The 18,809-nt window shown below is 42.8% G+C and overlaps 1 protein-coding gene across 1 annotated transcript in view; it reads right to left on the reverse strand.

Annotated features, from left to right (window-relative positions):
* Positions 1–710: 710 nt before the first annotated feature.
* LOC144767042 (protein bicaudal C homolog 1-A-like) overlaps positions 711–18,809 on the reverse strand; it is a 195,406-nt gene continuing 177,307 nt past the window's right edge. Inside the window, exons 18-19 of the mRNA XM_078650679.1 lie at positions 5,272–5,371; positions 711–936 (exon numbers count right to left, since the gene is read on the reverse strand). Of these exons, the coding sequence (XP_078506805.1) occupies positions 806–936; positions 5,272–5,371 (231 nt within the window). The 3' untranslated portion in view covers positions 711–805. The remainder of the gene's footprint in view (positions 937–5,271; positions 5,372–18,809) is intronic.

Raw genomic sequence — 18,809 nt, forward strand, 5'->3', positions numbered from 1 at the left:
GTATCTGTTGCTGTGTTTCACTGTATGCACGCCACTGTGTCTGTGCCTTTATATGTATCCATTATGCAAACGCCAAACTAAGGGGCCTATTAGGATCGCGGTGAATCCGCATCCTCCGGGCCGGCGGAAGCCACCGCCGGCCCGGAGGATGCGGATTCACCGCTGCGGAGGCTCCAAAGACCCACCGCCAGATTAGGATGGCTGGTAGGTCAGGAAGACAGTCCGCCGCTTTTCCGCCGCGGTCGCATTCCGACCGCGGCGGAAAAGCTCTGATATGGTGGCGGTGTCTATCAGACACCGCCAGCCATATTAGGATGGGGCAGAAGACATGCTTTTCCGCGGCGGCTTTTCTGCCATGGAAAAGCATGTGGTCTTTCGTTTTTGTGGGCTCGTTGCGAGCCCCCAGGTTGTTGGGGGGTGCACATGGGGGGTACCTATGGTACCCCCCTGCATATGCATGCACAAAGCGGCAGGCTCCACGCGGTGCCTGCCGCTTTGTGCATGCATATGCAAAGCATGCACTTTTAACCTTGCGGCGGGCGCTGCTTCAAGCAGCACTCGCCACAATGTTAAACATAGGGTATGTGACCGCCAGGGTGGCGGTCACATCCTAATCTGCATGGAGGGAACGCCGCAGCCCCTGCGGACGTTCCCTCCACCTCAGGGGTGGCGGACGGACGCTGGTCCGTCCGCCATCCTAATAGGCCCCATAGTGGCTAAGTTAGTGCTTATTACTACCGTAGTTATTTTAGTTGAAATGTACATCATTTGAAGTGTTTTAGGCTATATGGGCACCAGGGTCTCATCACCAGCGGTTACTCTGGGCTGCTTCATCCAAGTGACCTAAACGAGGTAACCTTCCGCTAGCGCCGCCTTCGAGATAAGAGGCCCGAATCGTTGCAGCTTCCATCGGTTTCCGTTTGTTCTTGCCCATGTCTGAAAAATATATGCATTTGTAATTGAGTAAATCATAGCTTAATTGTCACAAAATTGATGCTTTTTATCATGGCATTTTTGCTCTGATATATTGAAAAACCTATTTCTTTCAAAAGTTCATTTGATGTGTCATAAATTACAAAGACATCCATGTGGAATTTCACGAAACTGAATTGAAAATCACCTTAATAGTTGACACCATATTGCTTCATCTAGTGCCATTTTATTTTTCGTATTGTGTGTATGTATTATATAGCTTGTCCTGCTCTCTCACTTCTGACATACATAGCTTGTTCTGTTCTCTCACTCCTGACGTTCATATCGTGTCTTGCTCTCTCACCGACATAGCTTGGCCTGCTCGGTTCTGACCATTGTATTTCTGTCTCTTGCTGCGTTTTTTTTACCTCTATTTTGCCTCTTTTTGCTCGTCCTCACCTTTATCTTGCCTCTCTCTGCTCGTTGCTGACCTTCGTTCTGCCTCTTTCTGCTCGTTCCTGACCTTCATTCTGCCTTTTTTCTGGCCTTTATTTTGCCTCTTTCTGCTGGTTTCCGACCTTTATTAAGCCTCTTTCTGACCTTTATTTTGCCTCTTTCTTAGGGTGACCAGAATTTTAAAGCCAAAAACCTGGTCATTTCACGAACATAGAAGAAGGACTATAATTTAACTTCAAGTGAGCGCACAGAATGACATTGCTTCTCAGCAGAGAATTACAGAGCAGGCAATTAGAAAATACATAAAATGCTATTTTTAAACCCAGTAGCTTACCTGTTAATTAAATTGCTTTCTTGAAACAACTACTAATTATCCCTGCTTTGTAAAATATAAAAAAGCACCTCCTGCCGTTTTCAGTCGACCCTCTCTAAAAACCGGGACAAGAGCTAAATTTCTTGAAATCTGCCAGGACAGGTGGTGTAAAACCGGGACCGTCCTTGCAAATGCGGGACGCATGGTCACCCTACTCTTTCTGCTTGTTTCCGACCTTTATTCTGCCTCTTTATGCTAGTTTCAGACCTGTATTCCACCTCTTTCTGCTCGTTTCGGACCTTTATTATGCTTCTTTCTGCTCGTTTCTGAGAATTATTCTGCCTCTTTTTACCCTTTATTTTGCCGCATTCTGTTCATTTCTGACCTTTGTTCTGCCTCTTTCTGCTCCTTTGTTCTGCCTCTTTCTGCTCGTTACTGACCTTTATTCTGACTACTTCTGTTTGCTTCTGACCTTTGTTCTGTCTCTTGCTGCTCGTTTATGACTCTATTTTGCCTTTTTATGCTAGTTTCCGCACTCTATTTTGCCTTTTTCTACTTGTTTCCGACCTTTCTTTTGCCTCTTTATGCTAGTTTCTGACCTTTATTCTGCCTCTTTTTTGCTCATTTCCGACCTTTATTATGCCTCTTTCTGATAATTTCTGACAATTATTCTGCCTCTTTCTGCCCTTTATTTTGCTTCATTCTCCTAGTTTCTGACCTTTGTTCTGCCTCTTTCTCCTAGTTTTTGACCTTTATTCTGCCTCGTTCTGTTAGTTTCTGACCTTTGTTCTGCCTCTTGCTGCTCGTTTCTGACTTCTATTTTACCTCTTTATGCTAGTTTTTTACCTCTATTTTGCCTCTTTCTGTTCGTTTCTCACCTTTATTTTGCCTCTTTCTGCTCATTGTGATCTTTATTTTGTTTCTTTCTGCTCATTACTAACCATTACTTTGCCTCTTTCTGCTCATTTCTCACCATTATTTTGCTTCTTTCCACTAGTTTCTGACAATTAGTCTGCCTCTTTTTAGCCCCTTATTATGCCTCATTCTGCTAGTTTCTGCCCTTTGTTCTGCCTCTTTCTGCTCGTTTCTGACTTTTATTTTGCCTTTCTGTTAATTTCTGACCTTTGTACTGCCTCTTGCTGCTCGTTTCTGACCTCTATTTTGCCTCTTTCTGTTAGTTTCTCACCTTTATTTTGCCTCTTTCTGTTCATTGCTGATCTTTATTTTGTTTCTTTCTGCTAATTACTGACCTTTAGTTTGCCTCTTTCTGCTCATTTCCTACCTCTACTTTGCCTCTTTATACTCATTTCTGATCTTTATTCTGCCTCTTGCTGCTCATTTCTGACCTCTATTTTGCCTCTTTCTGCTAGATTCTGACCTTTATTCTGCCTTTTTCTGTTTGTTTCTCACCTTTATTTTGCCTCGTTCTACTTGTCTCCAACCTTTCTTCTGCCTCATTATGCTCATTTCATACCTTTATTCTGCCTCTTTCTGCTAATTTCTGATAATTATTCCGCCTCTTTCTGCCCCTTATTTTGCCTCATTCTGCTAGTTTCTGACCTTTGTTCTGCCTCTTTCTGCTTGCTTCTGACTTTTATTCTGCCTATTTCTGTTTGTTTCTGACCTTTGTTCTGCCTCTTGCTGCTCGTTTCTGACTCTATTTTGCCTCTTTATGCTAGTTTCCAATCTCTATTTTGCCTTTTATCTGTTCGTTTTTCACCTTTATTTTGCCTCTTTCTACGTGTTTCTGACCTTTCTTCTGCCTCTTCCTGCTTGTTTCTGACCTTTATTCTGCCTCTTTTTGCTAGTTTCCGACCTTTATTATGCCTCTTTCTGCTTATTTCCAACCTTTCTTATGCCTCTTTATGCTCATTTCTTACCTATATTCTGCCTCTTTCTGCACATTTCTGACAATTATTCTGCCTCTTTCTGCCCCTTATTTTGCCTCATTCTGCTAGTTTCTGACCTTAGGGTCTGCCTCTTTCTGCTTGTTTCTGACCTTTATTCTGCCTCTTTCTGATCGTTTCTGACTTTTGTTCAGCCTCTTGCTGCTCGTTTCTGACTTCTATTTTACCTCGTTATGCTAGTTTCTGACCTCTATTTTGCCTCTTTCTGTTTGTTTCTCACCTTTATTTTGCCTCTTCTGCTCATTGCTGTTCTTCATTTTGCTTCTTTCTGCTCATTACTGACCTTTAGTGTGCCTCTTTCTGCTAATTTCTCACCTTTATTTTGCCTCTTTCCACTTGTTTCTGACCTTTATTCTGCCTCTTGCTGCCCATTTCTGACCTCTATTTTGCCTCTTTCTGCTAGTTTCTGACCTTTATTCTGCCTCTTCCTGCTCGTTTCTCACCTTTATTTAGCCTCTTTCTGCTCACTTACTGACCTTTATTTTTCCTCTTTTTCCTTGTTTCTGACCTTTATTCTGCCTCTTTCTGCTCGTTTCTCACCTTTATTCTACCTCTTTTCTCACCTTTTTTTGCCTCTTTCTCCTCGCCCTGGGATGCTGGGGAGGCCCTTATGGTCCCAGCCGGCTCCCCGCCTCCTGCAAGAGCCGGCATTGCTCTCAGACAAAGGGAGCTGCTGGAAAGGCAGCTCCCTGCATGGAAGAGCAATCTTTCATCTCTTTTCCTACCCGCTTGTCTGTGGACAGGAACAGAGATGAAATCTCTGCTTCCAGCGGGCAGGAGTACTTTGACAGCTCCATAGCTGCATATTGTTTCAAAAATGAACACTAATCATTGCACATACTACAAATGTGTATATGCCGCTAAATACCTACATTGTATTACTGAAATGTAGATCAATTTGCAGTCTGGGTACTGCCATCCTAGATTTCAAAGTAATATTTCAGAATGTTCACAAATGTTTAACTCTATCTTAAATCTATTCCTAAATGTTTTTGATCCATTTATCAAACTCTTTAGAAAACACCGTAACTATTTATCCATCAGCTTACTCCTAAAGTGTAGCAAATGGCCAGCATTTTAGGATTTCACAAACAATTCCTAGAATATTCTTAATAATCATATAGTCTCAGATTCTGAGGAGCAAGCAGATGTGAAACCATTTTCATATAAGGAAATCAAGCTGTCGTACATTTTGGCATGCAGAAATTTGAGTCAAAAGTGTTTTTGGATGTGTCAACTTCTTTTTTGTTTCTTCATGGGGAGATATTTACCCCGTTACAGAAACTATTTTCCCAAAATCCAGGTAAATTCTGGATGTGCACTTTCCCTATTCACACCCTGAAAACAGACAGGAGTAAATGTGCAAACATTTTTAAGGAAGGAACAAAGGAAGATGCATATTTGACTTTGTTCACAAATTGTTACAGGTGGACACACCCATCGACTCCGATAAATCCTGAAATGCAACTGGTTCTGCTCACAGAGAAATTCAATTTCACTGGTAGGATATACTTTCATGTCAGCAAATGTCTTTTGTGAGATTAAGATTCCCGCCATTCTTTACTGTTTATCCCTTGCAAATCAATTTATTTGAATATGAAAGTAACATCTTAAACCCTAAATAGAACTGTGAATATTTTTGTTCACAAAATACTCCCGTAAGTATCCACTAAAGAAACTAACCTGTTATGGCCATAAGCATTTTTCTTCTTGCACCAAATGTCGAGATTCCAAGTTCTCTCAAATCCTCATCGGTTAGTGTTAGAAAGGTTTGAAAATCAATCTGTGAAAGAATCACAGTGGGTGGTAAATTTGTTGCTATTTCTACCCATCCAAAAGTTTGAAACAAGACTAAATGATTTACAAACTCCATATTTTGTTTCAGAACCTCAAAATCATAACAGGCATTAAAGTGGAAAAGGGTGTATATGGAACTGAGGGAGGGAGCATGGGTAACAACTGACATATAAACAAACTTTGCAACAACCATTACTGTGAGTATACAAAACTTGCATGAAAAGTTCTCTCCCCCCCCCCACAGTCACAAATCCTTTATTACATTCATGTATGCTAAGTTCAAAGAAGCACTCCATGTGATCAAAGACCAACATCATGCCTGTCTTTTTGATTACATTAATCTATTTACCAGATAATTTAAAATGACATATCCTTTGAAGAGGTGCTTCAGTATGGTCTCATCACCTAAAATTACAGCAAACACTGTTACATGATTTGAAGTGTGGTAGATGATTGCCGTTCAGCATTCATTTTGGTCAGGGAGGAGATAATGAGACTCGATACATTAACAGACAGCTAGAAGTGGTCAGAATATAGAAATCCTGCGCTCCTCCAACATTGAAAGGACACTTGAAATCTTGAAAATCGGTCCAAAAGACAGAATTCATTCACAACTTCCCAAGCTAATAGCTTGCATATATGAGAACAGGATTTTCACTCATTTTTGACGATAAACGTTTAATTGCCTTCGGATCACACACACAGTGTTTGACTTAAAGGATCAATTGCTTGCAGTATTAGAGTTATGGTTGTTCCAGTGCATGAGCTACTACAGAGTAGAAGGCACAAACATGTGAGTTTCCCAGAAGACCACGTCCTCATCGAGAAGCAGAGTTCACCAGTGAAATATACCCAAGTTGAGTAGTAGAGGGCAGTGTTTTTTCTAGTGGAAAATTAGCCTCTAAATGTTGTAGTTCAAGTAAATGGCAGTTTGTGTCAAAAGCTATTTGTGTTTCATTGATGTCAACTTTCATCAAGAGAAGTTTTTATTAGGGACCCACAACATTGTATTGCAGCCTCTTAAGACAGCAATGATTATTAATAACAGCAGTAAGCTCATCCATTAATTGAAAGAAGAATTGTATACTATATACACTGAGCCACTGGCACACAATAATGAGTTATAAGCAGAAGCTGACAGATTCTATTTTACAAAGATACTGCTAAATGTTCTTGCTTCCTATACTGAAACGATGTCCTCAGCAGAAGATGTAGAAACTGCACAGTGTGGTCAAACTACCAACCCTGAATTAAGCAAAGAATGAAACTATCATTTCGCCATATTAATTCGTCAGGAATAAGATGTTGAACCTATTGATTCTTAAACATCACAACTTGTGAAGTTTACTGCCCCTCGAGACGCACATGAAGGAGGTAAAATGCAGGTGCAAGTTCTCCCTACGTAACAGATAAAACCTGTACTGATGTTTACTTGCAGTTTTCCTGGAGCAGTGATTGAATGTTTAACATTAATGGAACCAACATATGTCATCTCCTAGATGAATACCTAAAAATAACAATAAGATTATCCATTTCCAAAGGCACATTAGGGTGTGTGAAACATGTATTGACATTTAGCACCAGCATGCCATTTCCATAATCAATTACAAAGATCTGAAGCCTAGAAACCATTTTCGAATAAAAAATTACTCATAAGACCCAGACCATATCTGTAGTCAGCACATCCCAGTGCTTCCTCAGTTTAATGTATCATCTCTTTTCCTTTATCCACGTAAGAAAACTGAATATGATTTGTGGGAACTCGCAGAACTCTTGCGTTTATAAGCAAACTCACTTTAATTTATTCTGCCAAAACTCCTGCCGCTATGTGGTTCACAACTTCAAAGTGATGTAGAGCTCAATTCATTTCAACTGTAGGGTTGCATTATAATCACACGTGCAGAGTGCATCCGCATATAATCCTTTGTCGTGTTAACATGAAGTTTTAGGATTTTGAAATGTAATAACATAAAATGTGATGTATTTAGGATGTTACATAGAAAACATGAAGAATGAATGTGGAACTCAAATGTAACTAGCAGAAAACATTAACAGGAAGAATTTGTGTTGTGCAGCGGACGACCATTCATTATTACATGTGTTTATTAAACGTGTCACTTTATATGTAGGTAGGAATATTAACCAAGTTTTATATTCTATGAAATTACATAAAGCCCATGCTCCATTTTTCTTATGTTAGTTGAATCTTGTAGGCCTGAAATGCATTTCCCTGGAAGTTCCCTCTTCAGAATTAACAGTTTGAATTTCATGTGTGCTGTGGATTTCGTTCTTTTTCACGTTTGTGTTGCAGGTGGAAGAAGCGCACTTGTCAGTTTGAATAATGTCTTTGTTTTACGAATTAGGCAAGGAGAGAAGAGGATACATTGAGAGTTAAGCCCGATAAACAGAACTGTTGTATTTCCACACCAGAGAAGCCCTGGTAATCAAGGTCAAAATGTTCCTGTTCAGGAACAATGCCGTCCTGTGGAAAAATACCTATGAGAATGTGGTCAGAGTAGATGGCGTGACCTGAAAGGAATCCTGGGAAGATACTTGTGAAATTGGAATGTTGCAAGTAGGGAAAGAACCCCACTTCTTCTCTGCCTTTGGCGATAGAGCATTTTAGAACAAGCTCTGTCTCAGTAGCTTCATGCTAATTTACCCATTTTAGTGGAGAGACTCCTTAGAAAGACTCCACATGCTGATACCTTCTTATCTACTTTACCCTGAAGAACGCTTAAATAGGGATCACATGTTAGCATTAGTGTAGCGATAGATTGATGCTTTATATTCATCAGCCCCCAAATGAAGGGAAATTTGGACTCATGCTTTTTGATCCTCTGTATTGTACTTCTTGAGTTAATTGTCTTGTGCATTCTGCAACAACTCAACTTTATTCGCAGATTTGGATTATGTTGATTCCAATGTATATCTACACCCTCACCTTGAAGTGTCTTTTGTCCAGTTATTTTGAACTTTGTAATAAATTAACCAACCATTTTTGGTGGTCTGTGGTTACTACGCCCCTAGAGAAATTGCTTCTGAACTGGCTGACTGTAATCCCGCGCCTGCGACACCTAAGATGGCCACCACTGTGCCGCGGGAGGAAAAGCCGGTTTACTTGTCAGCAGTTCAGAACGCTGACCACGTGATCGCCGCGGCGTCTAAAATGCCGCAAGATGAGGACACGGAGAGAGAGAGGACGAGAGAACAGGAGGACGTGCCGGAGACCGGGACGCTGGAAAGGTGAGCTTCGCCGGACCAAGACACACTTCAAAAAGGACCGAGTGCCCCAGAAGACGAGCCCAGTAGGAAGGAAGCTGAAAAGGAGGAGGCAGACTGCAGAGACTGCAGAGGCAACTCGCGGGACAACAGCTGTCAGTCCAACCGTCCCCGGGGAGAAGAGGACGTTTGAACTCCTTCTGCCATGACCCAGGAGGGTCGTGGCCAAAGGCAAGTTCCACTTTTTCGCTATTTTGCGATTGGGAAGTGGTAGGGCATCTAAAGCACCAGAACACTGCATGTTGTACACCATCTATAAAGCACAGTCACTTGGGTGATAAGGTGGAGGCTTACTAGAATCCGGTAGCCCTTCTCCTAACCCCCAGTTGTTTTCTTTTTGTGTTCTCTTGAGGGAGAGTAGAGAGTATCGCCAAGCTCCGCCAGAGCCAATTGGGAACCAGAGGAAGGGAGAGAGAAAGGAACCTAATAGAGGAGGACTATTTCCCTTGTCTACGGACTCTTCCCTGAAGACCTCTTATATATATTTTTTTTCTTTTGAAGAACACCAGTGAGACAGAGTTCCCTATTTGTTTTTTTTGTCTTTTTGAGGAACCTTCTGTTTAGCCTTGAGTGACCACACTGACATTGGTAAATATTTCTCTCCCCTCCATGCTTTCATGCTGAGAAAAAGTACCATTGACTTGTGATTCTAGAACAGATCTAGAATGTATGAGCCCGGCCCTTTCAAAAGCAAGACTCTTACTAGTAAGATATTGTAGGACCAACTATTATATGAATCCACTGGCATCCAGTTAACCTTCAAACCCATCTGCCTTACTGAAAACTATATCTGTGGGAAACTAACCTTATAATAATCATAATAATAATAATAATAATCCACATTTGTAAAGCGCACAATCACCCGTAAGGGTCTCTAGGCGCTGGGGGCCATCGGGAAGATTAAGTGAGCTATTGCCCAGAGTCACATGGTGCTGGGCTAACCTGCCGCCGGAGCCGGGGATCGAACCCTGATCCCCAGATTCCAGCGTCAGTCGCCCTGGCCGCGGCGCCACACCTCTCCCCTCATGGATTTTAGTGTTACCTGTGCTGACGTCAGTTGAACTTGGGAGCAACAGCATAAAAGAGAGCATGGTTTACTGTATCCAAAAACTGATTCACATAGCTTGTTTCAATCTTCAGATCCATTTTGGACCACTGAAGGTGATCTTACATAATTCGCATCAGGTTGAGGATTTTATTCAACTTGGTTGCCTTCACTTTTCACAGCAGATCAAGACGTGCCAGGAGTTCAGAATTTATGAAGTTTGAATCTGGGTCTCTGTTTGCCTCTCTGTATTTGAGACTCTTGAGCATCCTCACTGTGTCCCTCTAGCTCTAGGGCTTGATCAGGCGGAACCTGCAGACATTATGTTGCGGCTCTACTTGTGTATCTTCTTCATCTGAACCCTTGTTCTGAGATGGGGTTCAATTCGATTAATCAGTAGCCGTTATCTTCATGTCTGCTACAGTTCGTCTCACTCTCTTTGTGTGTGACGCATGAATCTACTTTGACAACCCAGCACATCTCACAGCAGTCGTGGACACAAGGATCACCTGATGCTGCCCTTCTCGTAAGGCTCCATATGGGTCTTGTGAGCGTGTTTTTTCACCAAAACCCAGTTTCCAGAATTAAGGTTGAGGCACTGCTCCTGCCCTGCTGGAAGTGTCACCAAATGGACCTAACGAGAGATAGAATGCTCCACATCAGCCAGTCCTCTGAAATACTCAAGAACACTATCACCAGTGATATTTACAAGTGCAGCTGCAGGTACAGAAGGGATTCTCATGTCTCTCCCCATCTGCACTTAATGGGAGGAGAGTCCTGCCCTTTTGCTTGGTGTAGTTCCGAGGCTCATCAAGTGGGAGTGCATCTGGCCAAGTCAGTGAGGTGGAGGCGCACACCGTCGCAATCAACATATGGCTAACTTGCTCAACGACTCCTGATGCTTATGATCTATACCTACAATTAATTTCTGATCTAATATCAAAGCTATGCGGAGTCGCTCCTTGACAACATCCTTAAAATGTATCCCACAGTTCAATTCTAGAGATAATGGAATGCCAAAACGTGGGATCAATTCCCTCAATATTAGTTTGATATATTAAGTATATTGTCCTTTCTACTTGGGTATACTTCCGCTCATCTGGAAAAAATACAGACTACTAGATTGGTATATCTTAGCCCATTACAGATGGGCATTTCAACAAAATGTAACAGCAGTGTGACAGGTCATACGTCGACACGGGTAGCAGTAGCCCAGATTGGGACCCCGGGGGAATGGTCTACCTCAGGCAGCCATACTAGTGGTGGAGCAGACCACACCCTCTCATTCATGCATGGCTGCTTATAGGCTAACCCCTGAGACAAGAGGTCATCGCAACCAGGAAGAAGTGGAAGCGACTCGGGACAGAGAAGAGGCATGAACATGGGGAGAGCAGGAGGAAGGAGACGTTGGACGGCAAAACCACACAGTGAGGAGTTAAGGGGAAGAGGACACGAGGACCAAAGAGGCGAAGGACAGATCGGACGAGACCCATGAAATGGAGCAGCAATGGAGGATTACAAGCAAACCCCAGAAAAAGGCGAGCAGGACGAGACTGTTGTGACTCACGGGATGAGTCACGGCCTCAGGAGAGTACCAGAGAAGGGTTCTCACTGGATGGTCTCTTGGGCATAGGTGTGGGGGGTGCTATTGTGGTTCTGAGGATGCGAAGGGAGTTAAGAAGGTGGGAGCGTATTGGCACCAGCGAGCACCAAACCACAAACTGGGCTTAGGGTGCTACGCGTGAATAAGCAAAAGGATCAGCAGGGTAAGGAAGGACCATTTTCCGTGTTTCTTCTGCATGCCTGATCTTACAGATAAAGAGAAAAGTAATGAAGTGATCAATACCTACACTTTACACACTGCAAACCTTTTGCATAACCTGCATGGTGTGGTGGCAGCAGCGGTGGCTCCCCCTTTGGGGCGTTGGGGGCATTGCCCCACTGCTTTCTCGCAGTGCGAGAAGGCAGAAACATAGATGGTAAAAACTACCATTTTATGTTTCTGCTTCCTGCACAGCGAGCAAGCCGAAGTGCCTGGTTGGGGTTGGGCGGTCCTGCTCGAGGGCAGGGGGGGAGTGGCTTACCCACTGTTGTGCGTACTGACTGTTTGGTCGGTCCTGGGTGACTCCCCCTGCCCTCAAGCAGGACCGCCCACTCTCCCATTTTGCTCTCCAATGCGCCTCACCAATCACAAGGCTGCCATTGCAGCGTTGTGATTGGCGTAGGGGAGGGAGGCTGCCTTTCCTGCTGATGATGATGCAGGAATTGGAAAAAGCAGGATGGCGGGAGTCGGGAGTCGGACCCATCCAGAAGCTGAGGTGGCAGCGGCACAGTAAGTTAAGTTTTATTTTATATATTTTTTAATTAAACAAACCCCTCCTGCCTCCCCCACATCCCCCCGGTGCGACCCCATTTCCACCCCCTCTCCCCCCACCCGCCCGTCATGCCGGCCGCGTCTGCAAACTGCTCAGTTTCCTCCTAAATTGAATGTAATTAGACCGTAAAAGCTGATTTGGGAACTTGGTATCCAATAAAGTTATTTCACTTGTGTTCTTCTGGCCAGTGTATCCCGTACTTCTAATGTTTTCTCGCGCTGCATTTCCGGACTAATAGGTTTAGATTCATCTTGTACAAAAGTCCAGTTGTAATCCTACAAATACGGCGTGTTTCCTCAAACGTTTGTTCCTGCCTGCTAATCCAGGCCCCCTGCGTCAACAAAGGCTGAGCCAGCCTGCCCACTTTGGTTGTTGCGTCTTCTTGCCGAATCTGTGAAACCTTCACTGGAGTTAAAGCAGTGGCAGCTTTGGTTGGAGTGGTTGCTGGTGGAATGGTTCATTTTGATACGTGTATTTTATTGCATTAGATGCACGCCCACTTCTTACAGTCTGGGGGGTTCATTCTACCTTACATGTGACGTTTCAAAATGTCTCGGCTGTTCTGTCATGCTGTATGCTTCCTGAGGAGCTGTCTTTCAGTGTAATTGTATGTCTCCCCAGCCCTGGGAACTGCACTTTCTAAGGCTATACCTGAAATGAACCAAACAAACGTCTGCTAAGAACAAAAGTACAAACAAGAAGCATACCACAAAATTAGAAAAAAATATATGAAGCACAGGACCCTATTTACTGTCTTAAGAGTTGGATGCGTTTTAGTAAAAAGAGAGTATTTAGTTGGATCTGGGACTCTTCAAACCAAAGCGCTTTCTCGCTCTCACCCGGGGTCATCTGCCTGACATGTTCACTTGATGGGCATTCACTTTGCAGGACAGGGGGCATTCCTCTTTCCACTCATACAACCATTTCACATCCTTCTGGTATGTTTGCTGTCCTCATCTTTTACCTCCTTTCTGTACATTCGCCCCCTCATCCTTTCCTCCTCTCTCTTGTTACAGGGATCACCCCTTCTTCCCCTCTTTTCCACTGATGTGATTGTCGCTCTCTTGCTCTGGTCACAGTCTGATGTGGAAAATAAGTGCCAGTCACCTTAAGTGTGTGCCGGTGGACCCCACCTCCAACCACAGGGTCAAATTAAGCACCCACCTCTACCATCTTCTGGCACCCTACATGCACATACCTCTTCTTACGCCCTTTCCGTTTATGTCCTCTACTTTTATGTATAATGTCTTCTCACGGCTCACACCTTAGAACTTAAAAAAGTGGAATGAGCAACAAAATTAAACCTTCTAAAAAAATGTTTAAAGTTGTCTTAACGCTTCTCTTTCCAACAATGCTCGTAAATGTGTTTGAAGGTAAATGCTAGTCTAATTCCACGTACTGCATTTTTCTGTGTTACCAAAGAACTGTTTTCAATGTCTGTCACCGAGCATGTGGGAACATGAAACGGATTGGCAGCCGAGTACAATCGCTGCATATGTTAAGACATGCTGGCTGCCACCAATCTTTCCGCCTTTTCTTCTCCGGTTCTCCTGTGGTTAAAATCCCAGAAACACCTATGTAAACAGCTGCGCACATTTACATCAGCATAAGCAAAGATTGTCCTCTATAGCTAAAAATAAATTGGCAATTTCTTAAATGATAAATAATTCAATTGTATTGCTTTATTAACCTCCCTGCTTCCTCAAATTTTTTTGAAAATGCACCATTTGCCCACTCTTATTTTTCAAAATTTTCTCGGAGAACCCCTCCAAACCCCACGTAGGTTGTTCAGGCGCGCTCTACGCCCGCGTGCCGCAGTGCAGTACCACAATAATTTTACGCCGCACCATTTTCAAATTTTTTATAACAACAGTGGTCCCATGCAAAAGGAATGAAAGAAAGCAATCAATATAGACACAATGGAGACTATATTAAGTTGTATGACTTGTCCAGCCGGACAGACGTCAAGAATTTGTACTATACAATTACCAAATCACAAAAGATACCATCACATTTCATTTAGAGTAGGGCACAAGCCTGTACCCTAACACATACAGATTTGCATAGTGAAAAGGTAGTCAAGAGACAGAGAAAGATATTTAGGCAGAAGCTAAGGATTTCTGTCAATGAAACAATATCAGAAATTCAATTCACACCATTACAAACATATCACATTAGGTATACATTTCATTGTATATGGTGTTATAAAAGGTCGACGGCGTTTCGATCCCATTTACAAAATCAAAGGGGTCATCATCATTGCCTAAACAATATAAGCCACAATAGCCATGGAGCTTGCACTGAGAAATAGGTCAGGCAAAATTAGGAGGGAAGGTGGGTGTCTACTCTAAATGAAATGTGAAGGTATCTTTTGTGATTTGGTAATTGTATAGTACAAATTCTTGACCTCTGTCCGGCTGGACAAGTCATACAACTTAATATAGTCTCCATTGTGTCTATATTGATTGCTTTCTTTCATTCCTTTTGCATGGGACCACTGTTGTTATAAAAAATATGTTCCCCGAGGTCCTGTGCTGACTCGTATGGGTGCCCTTGTTGTGTTAGATGCACCATTTTCAAATGCCACCAGCCACCACTGGGTGGCAGTAATATGAACCAGAAATAGTCTGTACCTCATACTCATGATTGTATGGTTTAAAACATTACATCGCCTAATTGAAATATTTTCAACCACCAAGATTACTTGCTTGTATTTGGTCAATCAGCTATTAGTCATATGCTAAATTTGATTATGAGTCAGCAAAATTTCAACTGACTGGATGAACTATCACAATTAGAGCGTAACCCATTACAATCAACTTGCTCTGCTGAATGCCCACACAGACTGCTGTGACCGATTTCAAACAACCGGGAAGTGCAAGTGCGGCTGATCGGTAGGCCCCTGGCCATTTAATTTCTCCATGGGTCTAGACCAACACAGAAAATGCACACCCATCACATTAATGATCGAACAAAAAGAAATCTTTGTCGGAATCTAGAATTCCTAGTGCTGAGGTGCTACAGACTTTGTCTCTGAGCTCTAGGAAGACACTCATGTATTCTTCATCTCTGGGTACCAGATCATTCACATAATTGTGAATAAGTCTCCGTAGAGGCTTTGCCACTAGGAACAATTTAAGAATCAACTGACGACAGTAGCCAACCACGCCCAGGAACATCCTTACTTTTGAATTGTGGGTGACTGCATTCTGAGGATTGTAGAGATCTCCTCTTTTAAGACCTTTCTCAATCTCTTTTCAATGTGGTGTACCAAACATATGACCTCTTTATGACAGTACTGGACTTTATGCCGAGTCTTATCAAGAAGATTTAACAAGGCAATCATGTCTAATCTGCAGCTTTCCTTTGTTGTAGACCCCACCAATAAATTGTCTATGAATTGAATCAGCACTGAATTATAGGGCAATTGTAATGTCTCCAGATTTTTCTTCAGTATCTGATTAAAGATCAGGGAGCGTTCCATGTACCCTTGTGGAACTCTACACCAGACCAAAATTGTATTAAAAATTTTATTAAAATATTGTATAAAAAATTGTATTAAAAAATGAAAGTCGAAAATAAACTGAGAATCTGATTTAGAGTTCAGCAGATGGGTTACTCACAAAGGTGACGGATATCCCATCCATTGTATTACAAGTTATTTTATCCAAGGGCACTTGTAATCTGGCGGACAGGATATCCGTCATGATTGTGACAGAGTAACCCATCTGCTGAACTCTGAATCAGGTTCTCAGTGTTCCTTATGTAAGAGAATGGAAAAGAATGTTTGGCACAATTCAATGACTGTGAACTGCTCCACACATGACAGGATTTGGTACCACGAAATAAAATGAAAGTACAATTCTGTTTCTTTTCTAAGGTACAACATTATTCTCCATTTTGATTTGCCTTTTAAAGTCCCACAATTGGGGAGTTGCAGGGATTGCTAATGACTTCCTTTAAAATGCCCTGGTCTATCATTTGGTTGATCACTGGGGTCATTTCTGACACTGCCTGTGTCATATTGAGTTGTTTGGGGATAAATGGCATCTGGTTTCAACACTATTTTCACTGTCTCTACACCTTTTGTCAGTCCAGTGTATGAGCCTATACATTTTCAAACCTCCTTCCTTACTGTACAATTGAAATCAGGAGGCAAGTCATGAAAACTAGGTACTTGTGATTTTATTTTGAAGTCAGCATCTTCAACTTGGGTCTCAATTGCCACTCCATATGGTGTACAGAAACTCGTGTAATTCATCTTGCACACAAGTTCTCTTCCAAACAAGTTTACAGGAATTGTGTTACATATTATGAAATCATATGTATTTTAAATACAGCCAGTCTTTACAGGCACATATGCAGAAGCATTTTTAGTAATATGTTTTTTTATATGTCTGCAATGTGGATTTACACTCCCGAAAAAGGTAGGTTTGGAATCTCCATTGGACCAACCATGGAGCAGGTAGCACCTGTATCAATCCAAAATAATACTTGGTGGCCCTTCACATCTCCTGCTACATATGGGCCATTCTGGTCTCACTTTAAAACTGCACAAAGCATGCAATCTTCCTTCCTCCTCACGCACCATCATTGTGATTGGTTAGGGCTAAGTCCAGTGGGAATTTCAGAGGTCGCTGAAAACTGTGGAAAACTGTTCTCAGTTAATAAAAGGCTCTGCTGAAATTTAGGACCCTGCTGAAAATGAAATCCTTTATTTTGCATGGTTTGCTGCATCATTGAAGCTTGTGGCATTTTTCCATTGTGTGGTCTCTGATTATGCAAGTTCTGCAAGGTCCGTCAGGTTGGGGCTGCTGACTGCATCGCCCCCTTCTGAGACCTCACATTTATGTTTCATAACTGAGGATTCACCTGAGCATCATTCAATATTTTATCAGGATTCAGTTTGCACTCTGGTTTCCAATGTCCAATCTTGTTACAAATATGATAAGGAGAGCTCTTTTTCAGAGCACTAATGCTCACATTCACATTTGAATTATTAATAAAACCTTTAACTCATAGAGAAACAATGGGGCATATGTACAAGGGAAGTGGTGGAGCGTGTCATTAGCCTCCTTGACTTAACAACACACTCTGCCACTTCTGAAACGCAGGGCTGCACCCTATTTACAAGAATAGGGTGCAGCCCTGTGTTTCCCACTGCGCTGGCGCTAAGTTTAGCAGCTTAGCGCCAAAGCAGGCACCCTTGCGCCAAAGTGCAAGGGTGTCTGCGTGCAGAGGAATATTGTTTATGTACAGGAAGGTCCCCCTTCCTGCAAATAAACAATTCTTTGCTGCTTAATGCAGCACACACAGAAGTTGCAAAACTGAATTTTTTTAAAATAATTGTTTATCTGTAGGAAGGGGGACCTTCCTATACATAAACAATCATTGGCCTTTTGCTGTTTTCATGTGTGCTGCACAATGCAGCACACATGAAAACGGCACAAACGAGGAGAAATGAAACATTTCTCCTGGTTGTGCCAGGTTAAGACCAGGTTTTCCCTGGTCTTAATTCTGGTGCTGCCTCCTATTTACCCCTCCCTTGTAAATAGGAAGCAGCGTCAGAATCAATGGATGTTGCGATGGAACGCTCACAGCAACACCCATTGCCCTCCCCTTTCATGCTAAGCATAGCTTGAAAGGGGGCCTTATTTCCAAGGCAGAGTTAAGCCACGTTAATTGGCTTAACACAGCCTTGTTGATAAGGCAAAGCCCCTATTGCTACAGGAACGTCCTAAAAAGTGACGCTCACGTGGCAATAGGGGCTTGTACATATGCCCCAATATTTCCTGATTGTGTATACTGATCACAAACTTGAACACCCACATTCACACTCAAAACAGAGTAAGGACCTAAATCTGCCATGGAAGAACACATCTGTCAACTTCTCTGTGCCAGCTTTGTCTGTGGCACCATGCACCTTTCCTTAACCTTTCTTTGTTTGGCCTGCTGATTATCACACAGTACTTCGCAAACTTCAGAATCTCATCCACAGATTGTGTCTGCCAACACATCACATGCTGCTGTATTTGAGAACTAAGCTCAAGGAGAAAACCACATACAGATGCCAAAACAAATCCACTATGGCCATCTCGAGCTGGGTGTTCTATTCTGCTGTTCTAACTGTAAATTTACATTAAACTCTCATAATGACTCTTGCTTTGCTCTCATAATTCTGGACCAATTCACTTCTTTCTGGTGGAGCTTCAGTTTCAAATGCCCACTAACCTTCCTGTATTTGGCCATAACATGAGGCAATGAACCATTTATAGCAATTCTCAAGGGTTCTTGTGAGGGCTAATTCACGGCCTCTTTGCTCTCTATTCACACATCCCTAGGAACAAAAACCTCAAACAACATATTCAGATCTCCCCAAATCATTTGTAACACAGTTGCAATCCTTTCAACTTCTTCATAGCCCTTTTGACCTGCTGTGCCCCCGCTGCTGGTCGCCCCTCCCCTGGGGGAAGGAGAGCTGACGAGGAAATCAGGAGCAGAGCTGAGGAGGATTACATCCCCCAGCCTCCCTAGAGGCTTAACGTTTGCCGGCGACGCCACGGGACCAGCTGCGCCAGGAGGCACCTACAACTTCCAACAGGGGTTCGCGCTGCGCGGGAAGCCTTTTTTGACCTGCTGTGCCCCCGCTGCCGGACGTCCCTCGCCTGGGGCTAGGAGAGGCGACAAGGAATTCAGGAGCAAAGAGGAGGAGGACTACATCC

This window comes from Lissotriton helveticus, chromosome 7, assembly GCF_964261635.1.
Source record: "Lissotriton helveticus chromosome 7, aLisHel1.1, whole genome shotgun sequence".
Lineage (NCBI taxonomy): Eukaryota > Metazoa > Chordata > Amphibia > Caudata > Salamandridae > Lissotriton > Lissotriton helveticus.